Source organism: Vanacampus margaritifer, chromosome 12 (genome assembly GCF_051991255.1).
Source record: "Vanacampus margaritifer isolate UIUO_Vmar chromosome 12, RoL_Vmar_1.0, whole genome shotgun sequence".
NCBI lineage: Eukaryota > Metazoa > Chordata > Actinopteri > Syngnathiformes > Syngnathidae > Vanacampus > Vanacampus margaritifer.
The window spans coordinates 8579327-8599331 of record NC_135443.1 but is presented as its reverse complement, the minus strand read 5'-3'; the positions used below and the strand labels follow the sequence as shown (position 1 = coordinate 8599331).

Here is a 20005-nt window from a genome sequence, read left to right as displayed (position 1 = left end):
AGAGACAAATATAAAATAGAAGTGTGCAAACTCAGATATTGCTTAACATGGAGTGACCATATTCTCATTTTCATTTCAATTGTATTATATCTACTGTATATCATAACAGAAGTGGTTTCATGGCACTTTACACAGGAAGCAGGTCTAGAACCACACTTCTCACTTTTAACCCAGATTCTTTATGTGCATAAATCAGAAAGGGCAGCACTTGATGCGCACATCGTGCTGTCAACTCAAATCAGTCATTTACGCACCCACGTGCACACTCTGGCCGGTGCAACCTGAAATGTGGGTGTTTTCCGTCAAAGTTTAGAGACCCTTGAAGGTGAAACATCATATTGCATATTTCAATTTAGTTAACTGCCACTGACGGTATGTGACACACCTGGCCTAGTGGCTTTTAACGTTTACCTCCGATCACCAACTGCCCATTGGCCATAATATTTTACGACCACATTACACAGACAGCAGAACATTAACTTATTAAATCATAAGAATTAGCGTGCATTTAGTCATAAGGGCAGTGTTACATTTAAATTACTTTTATTTGGTTTATTTCAGATTGACAAAAAAAAAAGCTGTATTTTTCAAATGGATTTCTATGGCATTCGCAAGTTTCAGGAAAACTCCAAGCTCTATGATTTACAGCCAGCCTCAAACTTCAATGCGTCACGCCTCTTAGATGGTTGCACATTCATGAGCAGGAAATGCACAGTGGGCAGGCAGGCCAAAAGTCTTGATGCGAGAATGTGCAGTAAGGTGCACATAAAAAAACAAGACTTAGACACAAATGGGAGGATATGATAAACTCCACATGAGCAAGCACCAGGCGATGGGGGCAAAGTACAACCTCATGCGGACCCTCGGCTCAGTGTGGGGCAGCGGTCTACCTCAACCGGTTGAGAGAGCAAGAGAGAGCGAGTGAGAGAGAGCAAAGCTGTGTGACCCGCCAATGGTATTGGTAGCAAAATGTTGCCATTTTTGTGTTTGGTTGAAATACTCCATTACCAGTCTTTAACGTTAAAGCTACATTTGTTGACTGTGTTTCAGTTCAGTCTACAGTACATACAAAAACGTTTACTTCCCAAAAACACTTCACACTTCCACGACTAGAGACATAAAAAGAGGGAGATGATAGAAGGGTCAGTGCTGGCTACTCTTTCTTTCTCACACCTCAATAATAAATGTTTTAAAGTTTAAGTGCTGCTAGAGGGCTGCAAGCCCCGCTGTTCATTAAATCAGCCACAACCATAGAGCCGCATTTACATCGACAGCCCTCTGAATGCCTGCTCTGAGCAATTACATCCACTCTAAAGTGCACTTGGTAGCAGTCAGGAAGTGGAGAGAAGAGAGGAGAAAGCCAGGGTAAGGAAAAAGAAGAGTAAAGAGGAGAGAAAGATAGAAATAAGCGACACACGGGCACACACAGAGTGCTACAGGCAACATTTAAGCGGCGTGAGATACCAGCAGCTCAAATGGGGGGAAAAAAAACAACAGCCACCACATTCGTCACCGTGCACTCACAAGCGAAACACAATCACTTGCTTATGATGCTGCAACAGGAGAGGAAGGGAGGATAGCCTTTGGCGACATATGTGCTCTATTATGCTTGTCACAACAACGTGTTTCATCTGCTAAATATGCTTCACCCGGCAACAAATCTGCCAGGATGGTAAGAGCAGCACAAATTTGTTTACAGACGAAATGACACAAAGATGTCCAGAGGTAGACGGCAAACGACACCCACTGATAATAACAGAACAGTTAGGAAGACTTGTGATGCCTTTGACAAATATTTACACACTAAGCATGCACAGGATTCAGAACTTCAACAGAGAATGCAGCATTTTAACTGAACATAGACATTTCTTTAGCTTTTTCTAATTGAGTCTTTTGAATTCCAAGGAATCGCTATCTACAGCTGATAACAAACTAAACATTATTTCCAGAGAAGGCAAATAGAGTTTAGTCGGTTAATTTGTAATATGCTTTTCATTGACATTGATCCTATCACTGTTGCATAAGGAAAACAATATAACATAATTAAAAAAAAAAGGAGAGCAATGATGATGTCAAATCGAATGAACAATACTGAGCTCTCCTGAAAAAAAAAAGAAAGGAAAAAAAAAGAAAAAAAAAAGGAAAACAATATAACAGCTATATTGAGCTCAGCTACAGTACTGTTAAAAAAAACATAAGAATAAGCACAGGCATAGTAATATATATTATACTGCTCATTGAGCGCCAAATTCAACAATTTTGAACTTCTAATGTGCAAATTTTCTTTAAAAAAAAAAACTTTTGTGGGGGTTTGATTCCATTAATTTCAATGGGGAAAGATGACTTGAGACATGGGTTTATAGCATTACCAGTATGGTCACAGTGTGAGCTGATTATGTGTCCAGAATTTCTTTCAGCTAAAGAAATTGTGATATTGAGACACTAGCCACATGGATAGAGACCTAAATAAAGAAAACCAAGCAGAAAATCAGTGGTTTAAAGCAAGTTCATGGTTCACTTGTAATGTCACTATGACCTGAGGAGATGTGTAGTTGATTATGGAGAGCACGTTTATGGAGCTCAGGTGACCAAGTCAAGACGGGATAAGTGAGATCGCGGAACTACTTCCGGAAGTCTGCTTGAATGAATCATGCACGTAGTTTTCATGCATGTGCACTCCCCACATAGTGTTAATGTTATCAGACATTTTTTAATTTAGTCTCAGTTTTAGTGCAGTTTCAATCACGCTTGTTAGTTTTTTAGTTAGTCAATCTCAGATTAGCAGAGACAAGATTTTACAAAATCTCATCTCGCTTTTGTTCATGAACTAAAATGTCCATAGATTTTAGACCAGTTTTTATTGATTAGTCGACGAAAAAAATGCATACTGATTTAGTTCCACTTATTGTTTATTAATGAAGGTTTTAGTTGTTGGTTCATGCTATCATTATTCTCTGTTGCACTAAAAGCAGCCAGGAGAGAAACAACAACAATTTCTACGAACTGTTGGGACATGACTTGGGACCAGTTGTCAGTTCATGTTTGACAATGGAAACTGGAGCTGGTTTGAGAGTTATTTTGTTTCACTGCTCTTAAGCAAGGCACTGATCCAATCAGCCGCTCGCAGCCGGCTCAGCACACAAGTATTTTTTTGTATAATCAATATAATAAAGTCAAATTTAAATTTAAGCACAAGGGATGACTTTTTTAAGAGGTGCGTTACGCTTACTGCTGCAAACAAAACAAATTTGCCTCACCACAAAACTCATTTGTCCATATAGCTTCAACTTGGCCCTGTGCCTGAACACATTTGAAAACCCAATTTGGAGTTGTTTTCCACAATAAAACTGTACATTGCTTTTAAAGAATCCTATTTAGTGAGGAGTTTGTCGTTCCCGAACCTGGCGTCATGCTAAAACCCTATTTTCACTGGGAGCGGCCACCCTATCACAAACTCAGCAGGGGAGCCACATTAGAGGTAATGTCATCCACCGTTTAGCGCTCTACTCTTTATTCTTCCATCTCTCCCCTAATGAACTCCCACAGAATTACCACTTCGCCAGCTCCCAGCCTTTTTATGATTCTATTTGTTTATCTATCTATCTATCAGATTTCCAGTCTCCTTCTGCCTCTGGCTACGCATCGGTTCTTTCATTTGGTTCTCCACCGAGTTAAGGCGTTTGGCTGGAAACGTTGTGAGATTTAGTATCTCCTCTCGCCGCCCTGTTTGGTAAGATTAGCAGATTTGGGCACTCATCAGGCCGTGAGGACACCCGCCGTGACAGCCATATAACGCAAATGTCTCAAGGAGGCATTGTTCCTTTAATTGAATGTGCAATAGTTTACCCTCATAGAGTCATCATTTATATTATAGTTCGCAAACTAAATGACTGCATTTGCCTGTTAATCTTTTATCATGTTTATCGACAATCTAATACAAAGAGTATGAATAGCTTAATAGAAATAAGAGATAATTTAGTCTTTTTTTTTTTGTCGTCTGAGGTTCACCATCTAATTAACGACAGTCTTTAGTATATCCTCATCATATCTTTATAATATAGACATATTTAATACTGGTTAGAAATTCCCTTTAATTTAACTTGAATACTGTAGATACAAATATAAACATTCCTTTGTCTCTCCAAATGTAAAATGTTAAACCAGATAAAAACAACATTCGAATATTCTAAAATCATTCAGCCATCCACCCATTTTGTACTGTACACTACTTGTGTTGTCTATACTGGTGTGGGGCGCAGGCCCCGTGCACACGGGACTGGTCACCAGTCAATTTGGAAATCAACCAATCAAATTGTTGTACACGAAAAAAAAAAAAAAAGCCAGCTCCTTTATTTTATTTCTACTCACGACACAATTTTTTTTAAAGTCAATTTAAAGGGTACAATAATATTTTTCATATGACCCTCATAATTAGATGTAAAAACTTCAGCTTCAAATGTTTAAACAACACTGCGTAATGGTCGAGTGTTCAATATGTTAAACTCATTTAGGTTACCAAAGCATGTGAAACATACTTTACCCAGAATACAATGCTATGTTTTACTAGAAGTTTCCATTGTCATAATACAAAGACATTTTATTTTATAACTTTGCCAAGCATTCATCAATCTAAGACTGCAGCACCCTTTATTGTCTGCACTATTGTTTTGCTGTGATCTGTGGCCAACTTGGTTATTGTGGTAAATTATCAGCAGCCTCCATATTTGAACTGTGAGCAGCGCAACGCTAGTATAAAATCAGTTCCTGACACCTGTGCTTGATCCCATAAAAGTTGCCATGGTTTTGCTTCCTAGCGTGTGTGTTGAGTGAAACTGTGAGGTTTACACACAGCCACCTTTCATTATTTCCCTTCTAGCCTTCAGACATTCAGGGATAAGTGCTTGACGTGTTGGCTGAACAGTAGACATATTAACTCTTTCAGTGTTGCTGGGGGGAAATGAATTTGTTGCATCACACAAATACCAGAGGATATTAATGGGTATACTTTCATGTAATTAGCATTTAGCAATATTTAGGAAAGTTACACAATATTTGATGATCAAGATGTGAAAAAAGGATTCAAAATATATGATTTTCATAATGTTTTTAATTACTCCAATACTTTATTTTTAAATAGATAAATACAAAAAAAACATGACAGAGATTAACAATTAGAGACAATCACATAAAATGCCGCTGCAAAAAAAAAAAAAGAAAGTATATATATTATTGCAACAATGTTTTTGCGTTCACTCTGCCTGTCAATCCAGTAAGACAATAGGAGGCCAAGAGGCTTCTGGCCTCCTGCAAGCAAATTATGATATCCAAGCCATCCAGCCAAAGGAGGAAGCTCTTGGTCCAGGAAGGTGTAGCAGGGAAGTGAAAATCTCCTCCCGTCTGATGGATGAACTGTTGGTCTCAGCAGCAGCCTCCGCTTCTCATAGTTATGACTGCAGGTCAAAGATAACAACAAGTTAGATTTGACAATTTCTGCCAAGTGAGAAACAAAATAGGATGTGCTAGCAGCCTTGAGCTGGGCCATCTGGTCAAAAATTTCAACTTTGGAGGATAAAAAAAAAAAAAAGAGACTAAAAACCATGTTGCATTTCTTATGGTATAAACATATCTGCTAATATACTTTTTTATTATGCACAGTGTTTAGTATAAGATGTAAAATGGGCATCTGCTACATCTGCGTATATAGACATGTTCTTATTTGATAGAATGTCTGCTGCCCCCAAGTGGTCCTAAAATTGATGAAACGGTGCCAAGGGGTTATGTTGAAAAATAATGGAAATCTAAAACACACATGTAAGTGCATGCTGTGAATTATTTTCAAGATCAGCTTGTGAATAAATGCAAACATTAGTGGGTGTTGGTATTAAATTCCTACAATGAAAGCAATTAAAAAGGAGTGTATATGTATCAAGAAATTAAAATAACTGCTGCACTGTACTGTAACCATACTACACTAGTATGATGAAATAGTTTACATTCAAATGACATGTTTATAAAATGAAGTCAGTGTCAGATATTCACACAACATCAGAACAATACGCCAACTGAGTTGAGTGCAAAATCATAGCATCCAATATTACAGTTAATTCAAACAAATTATATCTCAAGATTCAAATTTGATTGAGACTGTCCAAGAGTTAGTTATTAATCTTTATTATTGTGGTTGTAGTTTTTCTGCTGTGGAACCCTGCACTGTCACCTGCAATCATGAAAGTTGTTTATAATATTGGTAATTAGTAATTCAAGCAAAAAAAAGAATTGTTTTCAATTTTATGATACATATTGTGTAGTTTGTGTGGGTGTTCCTAGTGAAGTGATCAGTCAGAGGATGTGTGCTGTCCTTTGATTTATAGCAACTTTATTCTTATTCATGTTTGCATATGTGTAATTAGAGTGAAATTTTGTTGCAATTGGCTCAGCACAGTGATTAGAACATACAATTGAAAATGTAGTAAATAAAATAAGATTCATTAAAAATGCAAATAGCGGCGTTTAAAAATATAAAACACAACAGTAGCGCAATTTAGTGAGAGTAAAAAAATGTCCTATATGGAATATGGACATTATTTCACTTAATTACTGACCCTGACCTGTCAGGCAAATCCAGCTCAAAATTAAATCCATCCACTTTCATCAGTCTCAGCCACTGTCCAGTATTTATTTTTTATTTAATTTTTTTTTTTACAAATAAAGAAAATAAAGTTGTTTAAACATTGTTTCCATGTGATTAACTGGCAACCAATGGCCCATCTCTCAGCTGTAGGTCAACTGCTATAGGCTCCAGTTTACCCGTGACCTTGAATAGGACAGGTCGTATAAATGTCTTCTTGTTTTTTTTTTTTTTACTCGTTGATGCTCGTTCCATAAAACATTTAAAATGCTGTATCAAATTTCAGATATGGTAAGCCATTTTCAAAATGATTCTCAAAATCCTGTGGCATGTGTATGTTTTTTATGATTTAATAAGATGTTACTTAAAATTTAGAAGTAAAATGAAACAAAGTTGTTGACACACAATGATAATTGGCACAAATGTGGTATAGTGCCTTCAAATGTGGGCTGTGGCCTTCCTGTGTGGAGTTCGTATGGTTTCCCCGCACACCCCCCACCCCCCTCCCCCTCTGAGTACATGGGCTTGCCCCCACATAACAAAAACAGTCACATTAGGTTAATTGAAAACTCCTTATTGTCGATACGTGTGAATGTGAGTGTGACTATTTTATATGTATCCTGGTATTTGCAGGTCGCTCCAAAGTGAGCTGGGTTAGCTCACACATGACCCTAATGACGACAACCACTATAATAAAAAAAAAATGCATGGATGGATGATTTTAATAAAACTAACTAAACTTTCATGCATGTTGGTTACATAGGAATCTGCCCTGTATCATTCTATGCTAAGCGTGTGGTCGTGTTGTTTGGGAGTTGTGTGTGTGTGTGTGTGTGTGGCCTACGTGTTATGTGTTCGCGGCCGCGCTCAGGGAAGCACCGCGCCCCGCGGACGTCGCTCGCAATGCTTTATAACCATTAATGAAAAAGTTAATGGGGCATTTTCTTACATATCAATTTACACTTGGACTATCTGGGCAAGCAAATGATGTGATGTCTGGGCTGCCACGCCAATGCCACTGCACTGAGACAGAGATGTCTAATGTCTTTTTGTGGACATGCAATGTTGCAAATTTGCATTTGCATCCACTGAATGCAAATCAGCTGATAGGCCCCGATCAACAGTGCTTTGCAAAGGAGCCTCCTCGTGCTGATACAATGGAGAACAGAGGGAACAAAGGGAGCTGCTGCATTTACCTCTTTGAGATACACAGAAAGCTACTTGGAAAATGTAGTGGGCTAAGACACAAGTTATGCTAAAGCTAGGCTAGCTAGCGGCCTTCGTGATTTATCACTGGCTGCCATGAACGGCTTCCACAGATAGGGCCAACTTCTCTATTTGCGTCACTCAACCTGCGTGAATTAGATGCTGTTTATTATTGAGAATCATTTGCGTAGAGGTGGGAAATTTCTGCGCTAAATGTATACATATTATGACATTTAAATATTTTAAATATATGTATAAAATATATGTATATGTATAAATATATGAATATGTTTACTGACTTGAGTTTTGATGATTGTGTGAACGTGTGTACTCCTTCACTCATTCAAACCCAAAAACGTGTAAATACGTTTTTTAATACACTTGTCCTAAACTCCCCAAAACATATTTATACATGTTTTTTATGTTTTTGTTTGTTTGTTTTTTGCTTGAGCATACAGAAGGCTTTGATACAGCTTCTGAACTGAAGAGAACGCTTAAAGCAATGGTAGTTATTCCAAAAAATGAATGAATGAATGAAATGAATCAGAGTATAAGAGATCAGCCAGGCCCATGTTGCAACAAACTCTTTTTCCCAGTGTTTTCAACAGGTTTGTGAATAATGATAAAACCTAGCTATATTATAATGCTAATTTCTGCAAAACGGAAACAGATACAAATATTTTTTTTCCTGATGAAAGAATTCGACTCTAATATTTATTTTGGTAGGTTCCATGTTTTTATAGCAATAGAACACAATATTCTGTGGACCTTGCAAAATCAGTCAAAATCCAGTAAAACAGTCGAGAGCGAAGGGGGTTGTTTCACTGAAAATGGCTGGGAGTGAATGAGTTAATCTGTGTTGCACATCTTGGATGCTGACAGGAGCTTCCTTTTGGGGTTTCACAATAAACACAAGAATATATAACTGTTCTATGAGAACTCAATAAGTAATATGAATTTGTGAAGGTATGACCATGGGGAAAGGATCACATCTCTGCCGCCTCATTTTCAATCGTCTCCAGCTACAGGCTTTCCATGCTGCTCCACTGCATTATCATACAATTAGCGGGCATCTTTTTTTAGTCTAGGGCTATAGATACATGATGTTACATGGAAGAGATGCATTTATGAAAGCCTTGAGGTCAGGGGTCACTCACAATCTCTCGATCAAAGGTATTAAATAGGGTTTCGTTTGTGGCTCTGTGTGGGCCATTCAAGTTATTCTACACCTAAACTCATCCAAAGATGTGTTTATGGGATTTGTTTTGTATAGGGTGCAGTCATGCAGAAAGCAAAAGGAATTCCCCCAAAGTTCCCCCAATCAAAGTTGAAAGCATAGAATTCCTGTCCAGAGAACAGGACTGATTGAATCAACACAAGGGAGTGATGAGACAGAAAAACGTACACCTCACCAAGAGATTCGTTTGTGATTCTTCTGTTGTGACTCTAATGATGAAAATGTTAGTATCAATGTAGAAACACATTTATTGCTATGCACAGTAAATGATCCATCTCTCCATTTCCTGTACTACTTATCAAACCTATGGTCAATTTTGAAAACGATTAGTTTTAAATGATACGCGTTGATTGAACTATACAGGAGTCATGGGTTTATGATGAAGTTCCATTCCTAAAGTGGCGAAATGACCCAAATGTGTACACTGGAATGCAAATAACCTGCTGGTGTCACAACCCTTACAAATTCCAAATACTACAAATTTATTACCTTTCTGAATCATATATATATACATATATAGAAAGTCATGCTCATTAAAAAAATAAAATAAAATAAAAAAAATTCACAGGCATCTCTTCATTTTTAGTTCAACATTTAATTTGGGCCACCTTACAGTGAGTAGCTAGCGTCACCTGCTAATGAGCTATTGACTTCCGCCACTGTCAGTAGCTATCTTGATGTTTCTTTGCATCCTATTGAGAAGTTTACCACCCTGTTTTCTCCGTCACCAACATGACCGGGGATCTTGGACTTATTTTGGAGTTTTTGATCCCGAGCTAAAGCTAGCTAGTCCTCCACTAGCGTGGTGTTTCTAAGACACGTCATATCTTTAATTACTCTGATGAGCTATTTTTAAGCATCTATGGGTCCCTTGAAATATGCTTTATAAATCTATTATTATTATTATTAACCTACACTACAAGTCACATCACAGTATACGTTTATACAAAACATTAAAATGGACAAAATGTGAGTATGGTGGTAACTGAGCATGACTTGTAAGGTAAATGCTGTTTTGGTACAACTCATGGCATCAGTTTAAAAAACAATTTATCCCTATAACACCAAACGTATCATATTAAATACAAGACATTTTGAGCCCTCTAGTTCGTGAGTATAATATTTTTCACATTAAAACCCTGATGTTTATGATCTGACACATGCATTGCACGGATAATCCATTAGAGGGCAGTATCACACAGCTGATGGCTTTTCCAGCAACCTTGCCAGATCGCCCCAATTGAGAAAGGAGGGACACCTATACTTACTAATGGTGGGAAGTATTCTTTCTGATATTTGGAAATACTAATATGTTTGATTTGTATGTTTATTCGTATATTTTTAACAGTTATAAATGTATGAATTTGAAGCATTGTGACCGGATGTATCAAATATGACACAAATCAAAAGTCATATGTGGAAGTTGATTAAAAAAATATATATATTTTGTTTGTTTGTTCAATAGGACCAATAAATACTTTATTTATAAAGAATCAGAATTTCCTCTCATATATTTCATGGTTCCGGCTTTATAAGGTTAATTTAATTGTCAAACTTCTTCTTTTTTTGGCATTACAACGTCACAATTTGAAACCCATGATAGATAACTGTTTTACTTTCTTTTCATTTTTACTCATGATATAAGCCAGTGTATTATATGAGAAAAGCAACCCACTGAAATATCTTTATTGGTGTTTTAAATTTTAAGAGGTGTGCAACTTAGCTTAATTATCTGGCTTTGAGGAATGCCACCTATTTCACATCTCAGCTCTCATTTTCATTAGCTTGTATTGCCACTTATTCCTCCAATTGCAAATGAAAAGCCACCCTGCAGTTTCCTTTTTTTCGACTATTGCTTCTGTCCCACGCTTTCCTCCCAGGCTCACCTATCACTCATTATCTCATTCCTTCACTCGCTGACCCCCCACCCCCCTTTGCCGGCGAGTGGGCGAGAGCGATGGGCAATAAACCAGCATGCCACTTTTCGACTTAGCGCTACCTGCTATGCTAATATCATTAATCAATAGAGCCCAGATTGTCTTTGCCGAGATTTAGAGGATGTAAGGGTCCCAGTGGTGCACAGGTATCTTTTTCTATTTTCTCCCCCCGTCTCCACATTCACTCTTCCCTCACACACACACACAAAAAAAAGCTAATTTGCGAAGGGACCCCAAGATGGTCGACTTAATGATGGCCACAGAAGTTTTCCCAACAAATTTCATGGGGCATGATCCAAAGATAATAGCTTTTCAGCCCCAATGACAATCCAATTACCGTGCCAATCAAAGCCCACGGCATGCTGTCTAATTATGATCAAATCTGTCTGTCAGCTCAAATACTAAAACAGCAGCTTTAAGTCCAACAAATCACAGTTTAGAGAGGCAGCCACGTTTGTTCATCCATTGCTGATCGGGGAAATTAGGGTTTAACTTTCAACTCAACAAAAAAAGAAAACGAGAACAAGATTGTCTTTTTTTTTGAAAGTGCAATTGATGCGATTGACACCGCACACTCAATAATGATGCTAAATGCCGTCTGATTTAAATAGACTTCATTATTCATGCAGTACACGGCATGAGATGAAAAATGCTAAGAGAAATAAAAAGGCCTGATGTTTGTGAATTCTGTAAGCCGAGATGCACGCACACATATATACATAAAAACACTCAAATATATATGCACACATATACATGCACACACAATCGCAGATGGATGCATAACATGCTAAAATAGACACACAAGACCTTAACAGTCGCTCAGACTTTCCAACAAACAAAAAAGGCGGCATCAATAACACAAATGATTAAACATTCATGGCCTTTTCAGTAGAACATCTGCTGTGTATGGGGCTCTAGCCTCAGGGACTGGGCGAATCAAGAGGATTTCTCCCCAAGAAGCTCAAGAAAGCAATAAGACAGGGGAGAGGCAGCGGGAGATTTACACACAAATTCACACACGCTGCACGGACACACAATGGATGCGTGTTTGTAAAGACGCGACTGCGCATACACACACAGTAAATACAAGACAGCAGCAGCTCAAACAAGCAGCTTTTACGGCGCTTGCAGGAAAAGACACTGATCTGAACAACATCTGAACACACATAAACGCCTGCATGCTTACCTTTAAGAGAGTTGATATTTTTCCTTTAAAATATTTCCTTTTTTTTGCCGTAGCTTTACTATGTGATTTAACCGCAATAATGAACGTGTCCGTTTTATAAGCATCATCATGGCTACGTTTTAAAATGTTGAAAATTTTAATTTCGGGAAAAACAATTAGCAAATGCCAACAGTTCATTATTTGATGAAAATCATTCACAACAAATTAACTCATGTTAGCAAAAACAATAAGCTGCTTTTAGGGGGGGGGAAGTGTTTATTTGTTTTTTTAAATTATTCCTTTAACTGATTTTTATGCATAAACAAATGAGTACTCAGGGTTCATTTCTGCAATATTTTTTAATATTACAAAGCCCATAATCTCATTGCATTTGAACATATTTTATGAGTGATTATTCATGCTCACCCTCAAACATGAAGATATAATTGTTAAGACTGAAATGGTATGTGAGTTTGTCCGTGTATTGTATGCAGTAAAATGCATACTGTATGATGTGGTTCCTTTTGAGTTTAATATTGAATGGTGAAAATATTTTTTTAAATAAATGTGCAACATAGAAAATAATTTTTGACATTTCTGACATGTCTGTAAAATTCCAAAAGACAAGACCTACTTCTGTGTTATGCCTATTAGTAACTAAAACTGTCAATAACCCAAATACTAAATCTGAGACTTTACCTTTTTCTTTGGTGCCAAACTTATAATAGTACAAATTGTCAAATGTGATGCTGCAATCTCTGTGTAAATGAATGGGATGACTGAGAGGTACACTGGCTTATTTCACTCCAGAGACAGGAAGGGATGAATTCATCTTGACCATGACAGGAAAATGTCATTGAGGAAATAACTTTATTTTTTCATTTTTATGATTATTATTTTTTTACACGACGCATATCAAAGGCCATGCACTTTTACAGCTAATTACCCCTCCAGATACAATTTCTTCCAGGCATCTCAACAATCTGCTTTAACTCCCATGTGCTCTGACTTGAACTAGAACTCCACGAGTAAGCACTTTGATGACGGAGGCAAGGAAAAACTTCCTGACAGAACTGACTTGATGTAGGGCGGCTGTAGACCCAGCCCCAGACCTCAGTTTTTAGGAGAGGTACAAGAAATGCATATATATATATATATAAATCTATATATATATATTGATGCATATGGGAACAAAATTCGTCCCGTAAAAATATTTGGGCGGGGTGGGGGTCAATGGGTGCGGACGACGTCCAGTGATTACTACTCGTTGTTCGTCGACGGGGGAAGGGCATGAGCATGACGGCTGGCGACATGAAGCGATTACTATTCTTCGCTGAGCGGGGGGGGTGTGACCAGCCTGAAAATGGACGGGCCATTCGGGAACCTCCCGAAATTTCCGATGGCCACCCCTGAGATCTTGGCACATTGGGATCAGATTTATCAGAAGTGAGCGGGAGCAGTAAATAATATGTTTGGGGAAAAAATGGCAATTTGCGTCAAGGAATTTTGAGCGTCCGTTATTCGTCACTCTGGGACACCTTTCTTGCCCGCAGTCCCAGGAAAGGAGAGGAAGTACTTGTCAGTTATCAGCGAAATGAGTATTTTGGTATGAATGTAATGCTCTTATCGGTTAGCACTGACCCGGTTATTGATGATTGCATTGGTGGGCAAAAATCGACTTCCAATGCAATGCTTTGTCCGTCACTTTTTCTAAGTTCTCCGTCAACTGTTCAACGGATTGATGGACCTCCTCCACATGTTTAAATGTGGATGATGCAATGTCTTACAATATAAATTTGAAATTAAAACAAGACATTGAAATAAAAAAAATTGAAATTGAAATTTAAAAAAGAAATTAAGAGTACAATTCCAAGATGACCCTAGAAATTGACATCCTTTGCTAAACCATTTTTGTTGTTCACATTGCAACGTGGATATTTGATTTTAAGACTATAATTTCTGAAAGTGATTTAGACATCAAATTCAATTACTGCATTATTATTGTTTACATTTGAATTGATTCCTGCCTGTTTTTGAGTCAGGGTTTGCGTTCTTTCACACGATTTTAGATATCCATTTTGGTTTAACGCATAAAGTAAAATAGTTTTTAGCGTAAGTCACTTCAAATGGTGAGTTAGGCACTCACTATGTGTATCCTCACTTTGTCCACACAAGCCCTTTCTCAATGCAAGGGATTTAAACAGCAAGGTGAATTATTTCAAATTCCTGAAATCACTCATGTCCAGATTTCATTAGCAGCACATTAGCTGCAGTTTTACACTTTATGTTTATTGCGGCCCTGACATGATGTATAAATAACAAATTAAGCAGGCCCGTTAGATACAGCAATGGCAATGCAATGCTAAAGGAATCCATCATTTGGTTGACAATTGTTAATAACCAGTTCGCTGGGTCAGTCACTACAAATTATAGTGGTTCAATTCAGTTGCTTGTTGCATCCAGTATACAGGGTCCTATAAGGAAGCTATATAACAGCAACTACTGAGGAAGAAATTAGTCCCTGCAATTAAAATAAAGATTTCTTGTAAATTTGAGACACCACAGAGAAGAGTGTTGTTAATGAGCCCTACAGGGGGCACAAGCCAGTGCAGGCCGGTCACAAGCCCGTGTAAATGCAGCGAGTTGCATCAGGAAGCCATTGGTTATAATGTAATGCGATGAGTCACCAGTTTCATTTTGGTTTGTATCTCTTGTGCATGCCTGCAGCTTCCACAAACCCTTAGTGTATGTTTTTTTTTTCTCTCGTTTTTTTTTTCCTGGAGAGCTCAGTATTGTTCATTCGGTAATTTTACCGATTTGACATGTCATCATCATTGCTCTCTTTTTTTTTTTTTTGTATGTGGGTGAGTATGTGTACGTGCGTATGTGCGTGCTCCCATACCGTTCAACTAAACCGAACACTTCCAGCCAGAGTCGTGAGGCCGTCAGGAGACCCGAGGAAGGACCAAAGAAAAGAAAGGAAAGTGAAATCACAATCAGTGTATGTTTTTTTTTTAATGTTTTGCAGTTGCAAGAATGTTTTGTGTGTCACTGATTCAAACGGTCCTGAAAAGACTCACTACTTAACACTTAGTCATAAACCAAATATCAAAACAGTCAAACAGTACTGTTTCATCCAGTTTTATGTTGTTAAAAAAAAAAAAAGCAACTTGTTTTTTTTTTTGGGGGGGGAGAGTTCCATGTATTTTCTGAATGTTTCTGAAACAAAAGTTGTCTTCTGCTCGTCAAAACTTTAACATATGAAGCTAAAATTTCTCACTTGTCTCTTCTTCCTTGTTGAATCAATTGGCCATTTCTCTTATGCTATGTAACAGGTATGACGTCATACAAATACTGTATATGACATGTGCTCTAATGTACTGGAACCTATCCCACTGATTTCAAGCGAGAGGTGGGAACCACGGTGGACTGGGTGACAACCAATAACTGACAAGCATATAAACAATCAGACTGCATGTACAGTATATAATTAGTCATTATTATTGTATATAAATGCACATAATCCCATATGCTGCAAGTGTATTACCAATTGATTGTATTTATTTTTTTACCTTGAGGATTTTGAAGGTATTTTAATAGTTACCATATAACTTTTATATTTCACTGTCCAACATAAAACAACTATTCATCATATCAAAGCAATTTTTAAATTTATAAATCCATGAGTATCAACCCTCATAAATTCTACTAACAATGATCAATTAGTCAATTTTGTCATGTTTCAATATCCACAAACTCACCTTAATGAATGTGACATGTTCTACATATCTTAAATAATAAATAACCCTTTAATCTTTAATATTATCCAACATATCTCACTAGATATTTATACAATCTTCAATCGGATGAAAGAGCCCAAAGATAAACAAGCAAATCCACCGTTCAAATGCATTTGGCTTCTACCGCATGGTAATTTTATGCCGTGCTTATAATAAATGATATTTATCATTACATTCTGATACCATAAAGCAGCAAAATGTCATGCACGAGGATTGACATATAAATCACTCTTCTATATTTTGACACATGATGGGTATAATGTGTAGATTATGAGCTTTCCATTTTAGCTTCTTCTATGATGCTGCCTTCAGAACAAACACCTTAATAAAGTCACAATCAAAACAGGGAGCAGGCCAAATCCACTCCCCCACATGCACAAACACAAGCACATACACACAATATTAATAAAAACGCAGCCACACATGCACATTTACATGCACCCAAGATATTGCAGTAGAAGCCGCATATAGAGTACACAGAAACAAAAGGCTTGAATTGAAGTGATTAATGCCCCAAAGCGCAGCGAAAAGATTCACCTCTCTCCCTCCTGCCAAAGCACTGCACTAAAAATGACTTTAATCACCAGAGTTTAAGTAAATGATTTACACAACCTGAAAGAAAAAAAAAAATCTCAGCCACAGCAGCTTGCAGAAAGCACGATGGTTAATGTGATTTGATGACTATTTTGCAATCATCAGGTTATTTTAGGCCCCCCCCAAAATAATCCTTAAAATGAAACAGAAACCGGCTGTTGCAGTGGGGAATTTATAAAAGTCATTTGTATTGAATTGCAAGTATTTCCAATGCATTTAATCCTATTCATTTTTGGATAGTTGTTTTTTTATAATTTTTTATTTTATTTTTTTATTTTTTTTAATTATGGAGATGAGTGGTTGGTTGTTTTGAAATTCATACTAGTATTGTACTGATCAAATGAAAATGCCATCAATAGTGATTTTTTTATTTGTGTGGTGCATCTCAGTAGAATACAATTATAACACAATCAGTGACTTAAAATAAATAAATGCAATTTTTATATAATGTACACGACTTCCTTAATTTCCCCCACCGGATTAATAAAACATGCCTAACCATTTACATCAATCAGCATTATTTCCTCTGTGTTATAATGCTTGATATGTCACTCGATTTGAGACCGGTTCGCTCGACATCACTCATTGCCGGTACAAGTATCAAAACAACAGAACTGCATAACCTCACTAATGTGAATTTAATTCTCAAGAACAACAACAAAACCCACAAACAATTAACTGCGATTAGCCTGTCAGCTCCATCCACAAGGGGGATGCAGGGATCTTCTGTCATAGACTTTTCAATATTTTACACTAATGTCCAAATGTCTGTATTATACGACCGGCCAGTTTTGATCGAAGAAAGAGAAAGTCAACGTAATTTACGTATGCATTATGGCATTATTCAATTTGTCTCTGATTAAAAAGAGTGATATTATTTATTCTTCAGCTTCTGGAAGTTAGTATTTGAGTTGCTTAAAAAATGCTGCTGTAAAATAGAAATAAATATAAAACAGTTTGTGAGGATCGTTTTCTCAGATGAATATGCGAAGAAAAGACAAACAATTGAATTCAAATGATAAGATTTACTATGTGGTGACACCGGATGTTGCAATAATAAATAAAAATTTGAGACATTTGAGGTTTTTCTCCAACACTTGTTGACCCACTGCATGGCTGTTACAATTCATTACGATTTCCATCACCCAACAGTAAACACAGACATATCGTAGTGTACGTGGAAAGAAAACTTGAGCATCTTCATAAAAAAAAAAAAAAAACTCCCAGATGCTGAGAGGATATTAGACCCTTGAGTTTAAATAACTCAACAAGAGACTGACTTGTTAATCAGAACAGTAAATCATTCAAAGTATAAATACGCACGCACACACACACACACACACCATAATTATGACGATGATGATGAAACTGTTTTCTTTAATGGTTTTGAATGCTAAATTTATGATCTGTCACGCAAAATGAAATGTACATTAGCTTTAGCGAGCTAGCAGCTAGCACCGCTGTAAATGGTAAGATGCTCTCTAATTCTTCTGGCAAAATACACAAAGCATAATAAATTATAGCACACTTAACAGCCACGTGTCAGACTCTTGTTCAAATCATTATGGGGGGGCAATTATTGCTCACGCGAATGCCAAGTAAGGCCTTTGTTACCATGACGACTGAGGCACAGCGGTCCATACGACAAAATGAGCTACTACTGAGAGTTGCCAACTTAACAACTTAGCATCTTAATTGCTGCAACTCTTCCGATCTATGTTAAAAAATTTTTTTTAAAAAAGTAACTCATCTAGCAACTTTTAGTGGCGTGATTGCTGTTATTGCCATGTCCAGACTGCCAATGAATGACAATTGCAAAGTCGCCACTGGCTGAAATGTTTGGTAGATTAGATCAAAAGGTACAATAAACATTTTAGCTATCTATTTCAGAGTCATTATAATTAAGCCTTTTTGTGATTACGCAGGCAATTTTAAAATGTTTTAACAGTCTTAACTGTCATTAAGTACAGAACAAAGCTAACCAATGTATAATAAAAGTAATTGAAGTACTTGGAGTTGTCATTTACATTTGATTATTACAATGAATGGAAAGTGGTCCAGAATGATTTATGTGTAATTATCAAATATTTAAATTGTAAATGCAGGCCAACTTTTGCATTTGAGTCGTTATAAATTGTGACAATTGAAGATGAGCTTACGAGACATTCTTTTTGGCGCTGCTCTGTTGCTGACAAGTAATTTGCTTAGCAGTCTTCTCTCCATAATAAATTGATACCAGTCTCCTACACATTCTTTTATAAGATGGAAGGTGGATTTATCGCTCATCAAATGATTTCTGAGCCTACAAGATTGCTGTGATTTAGCATGTCTATCTAGCAAAATTCACCCACTTTAACGAGCTATGAACTGCATTCCTTTGTCTCTTTTAGGACTTCTTTTTTAATTGGGTTGAGGCCATTAAGAGAGAAAGCATCAATCAGCTTTAACAGACATTTCTTTTTGTCAAACACATGCGAGATCAAACTAAAATCGACTGCGGTTGTAAATGGTCAAAATGTGAATTGCGGTGTGTGTGTGACGGGGGTGTGGGGGTGGTCATAATTAGGTTTATTACTCAAATTAACAGTCCCTCTCAACCATTTAAATCATTGATGGTGTTCACTGTTAAAAGGGAGCACTTTTTTTTTCTTCTTTTCTTTCAGTCTTAGTAGTCGGACACGTCTCCCTTTGGACTCTCACGGAGTGATTTTGGAGGTATTATATTCATGAAGGGTTCCAGTAATTGGATTAAATTGGTTCCAGAATGTCGCAATTTATATTATAATATCCCATTACTTCTAATACAGTTCTTAATTAATTAGCCTGTTTTTTTTTTTTTTGTGTCCATATTACAGATAAGTCAAGTTGGCTCAGGAGGTGATTTGTGCCACCGTGATGCCTTATGGCACTGATACAGGCACACACACCTGGACACAGAATGCTCGATGGAGAAGAATCCTACTTTCATCACTACATCTTTAGTGAAAGAGACCAGGTGGTGCTGGATTTCACTTTCATTTCCTTTCTTTGATCCTTCCTCGGGTCTCCTGACGGCCTCACGACTCTGGCTGGAAGTGTTCGGTTTAGGTGAACGGTATGGGATTTTTAAATAGGAACTAATGAATACACACACACACGCACATACACACACATACACATAGTCACTCACGCACAAAAAATAAATAAAAATAAAAATAAAAATAAAATAAAATAAATAAAGGAGAGCAATGATGATGACATGTCAAATCGTTAAAATTACCGAATGAACAATACTGAGCTCTCCAGGAAAAAAAAAAAAAAAAAAAAAGAGAGACCAGGTGGACCATAGCACAACATATGATACTAAAACTGAGTATAGAGAGGCAATGTAGGCTTGTAGACCACATGCAGGAAAACTGTTCATCATGCAGCATTTATTTTGGATACACTATATCTTTA

The 20005-nt window shown here is 37.1% G+C and overlaps 1 protein-coding gene across 4 annotated transcripts in view; it reads right to left on the bottom strand.

The window, feature by feature from the left end:
- Nucleotides 1-5119: 5119 nt before the first annotated feature.
- LOC144061892 (uncharacterized) overlaps nucleotides 5120-20005 on the bottom strand; it is an 80601-nt gene continuing 65715 nt past the window's right edge. For all 4 annotated transcript variants that reach the window (XM_077582799.1, XM_077582796.1, XM_077582798.1 and 1 more), the window contains one exon: nucleotides 5120-5450. In XM_077582799.1, coding sequence (XP_077438925.1) covers nucleotides 5165-5450 — 286 coding nt within the window. In that variant the 3' untranslated portion in view covers nucleotides 5120-5164. The remainder of the gene's footprint in view (nucleotides 5451-20005) is intronic.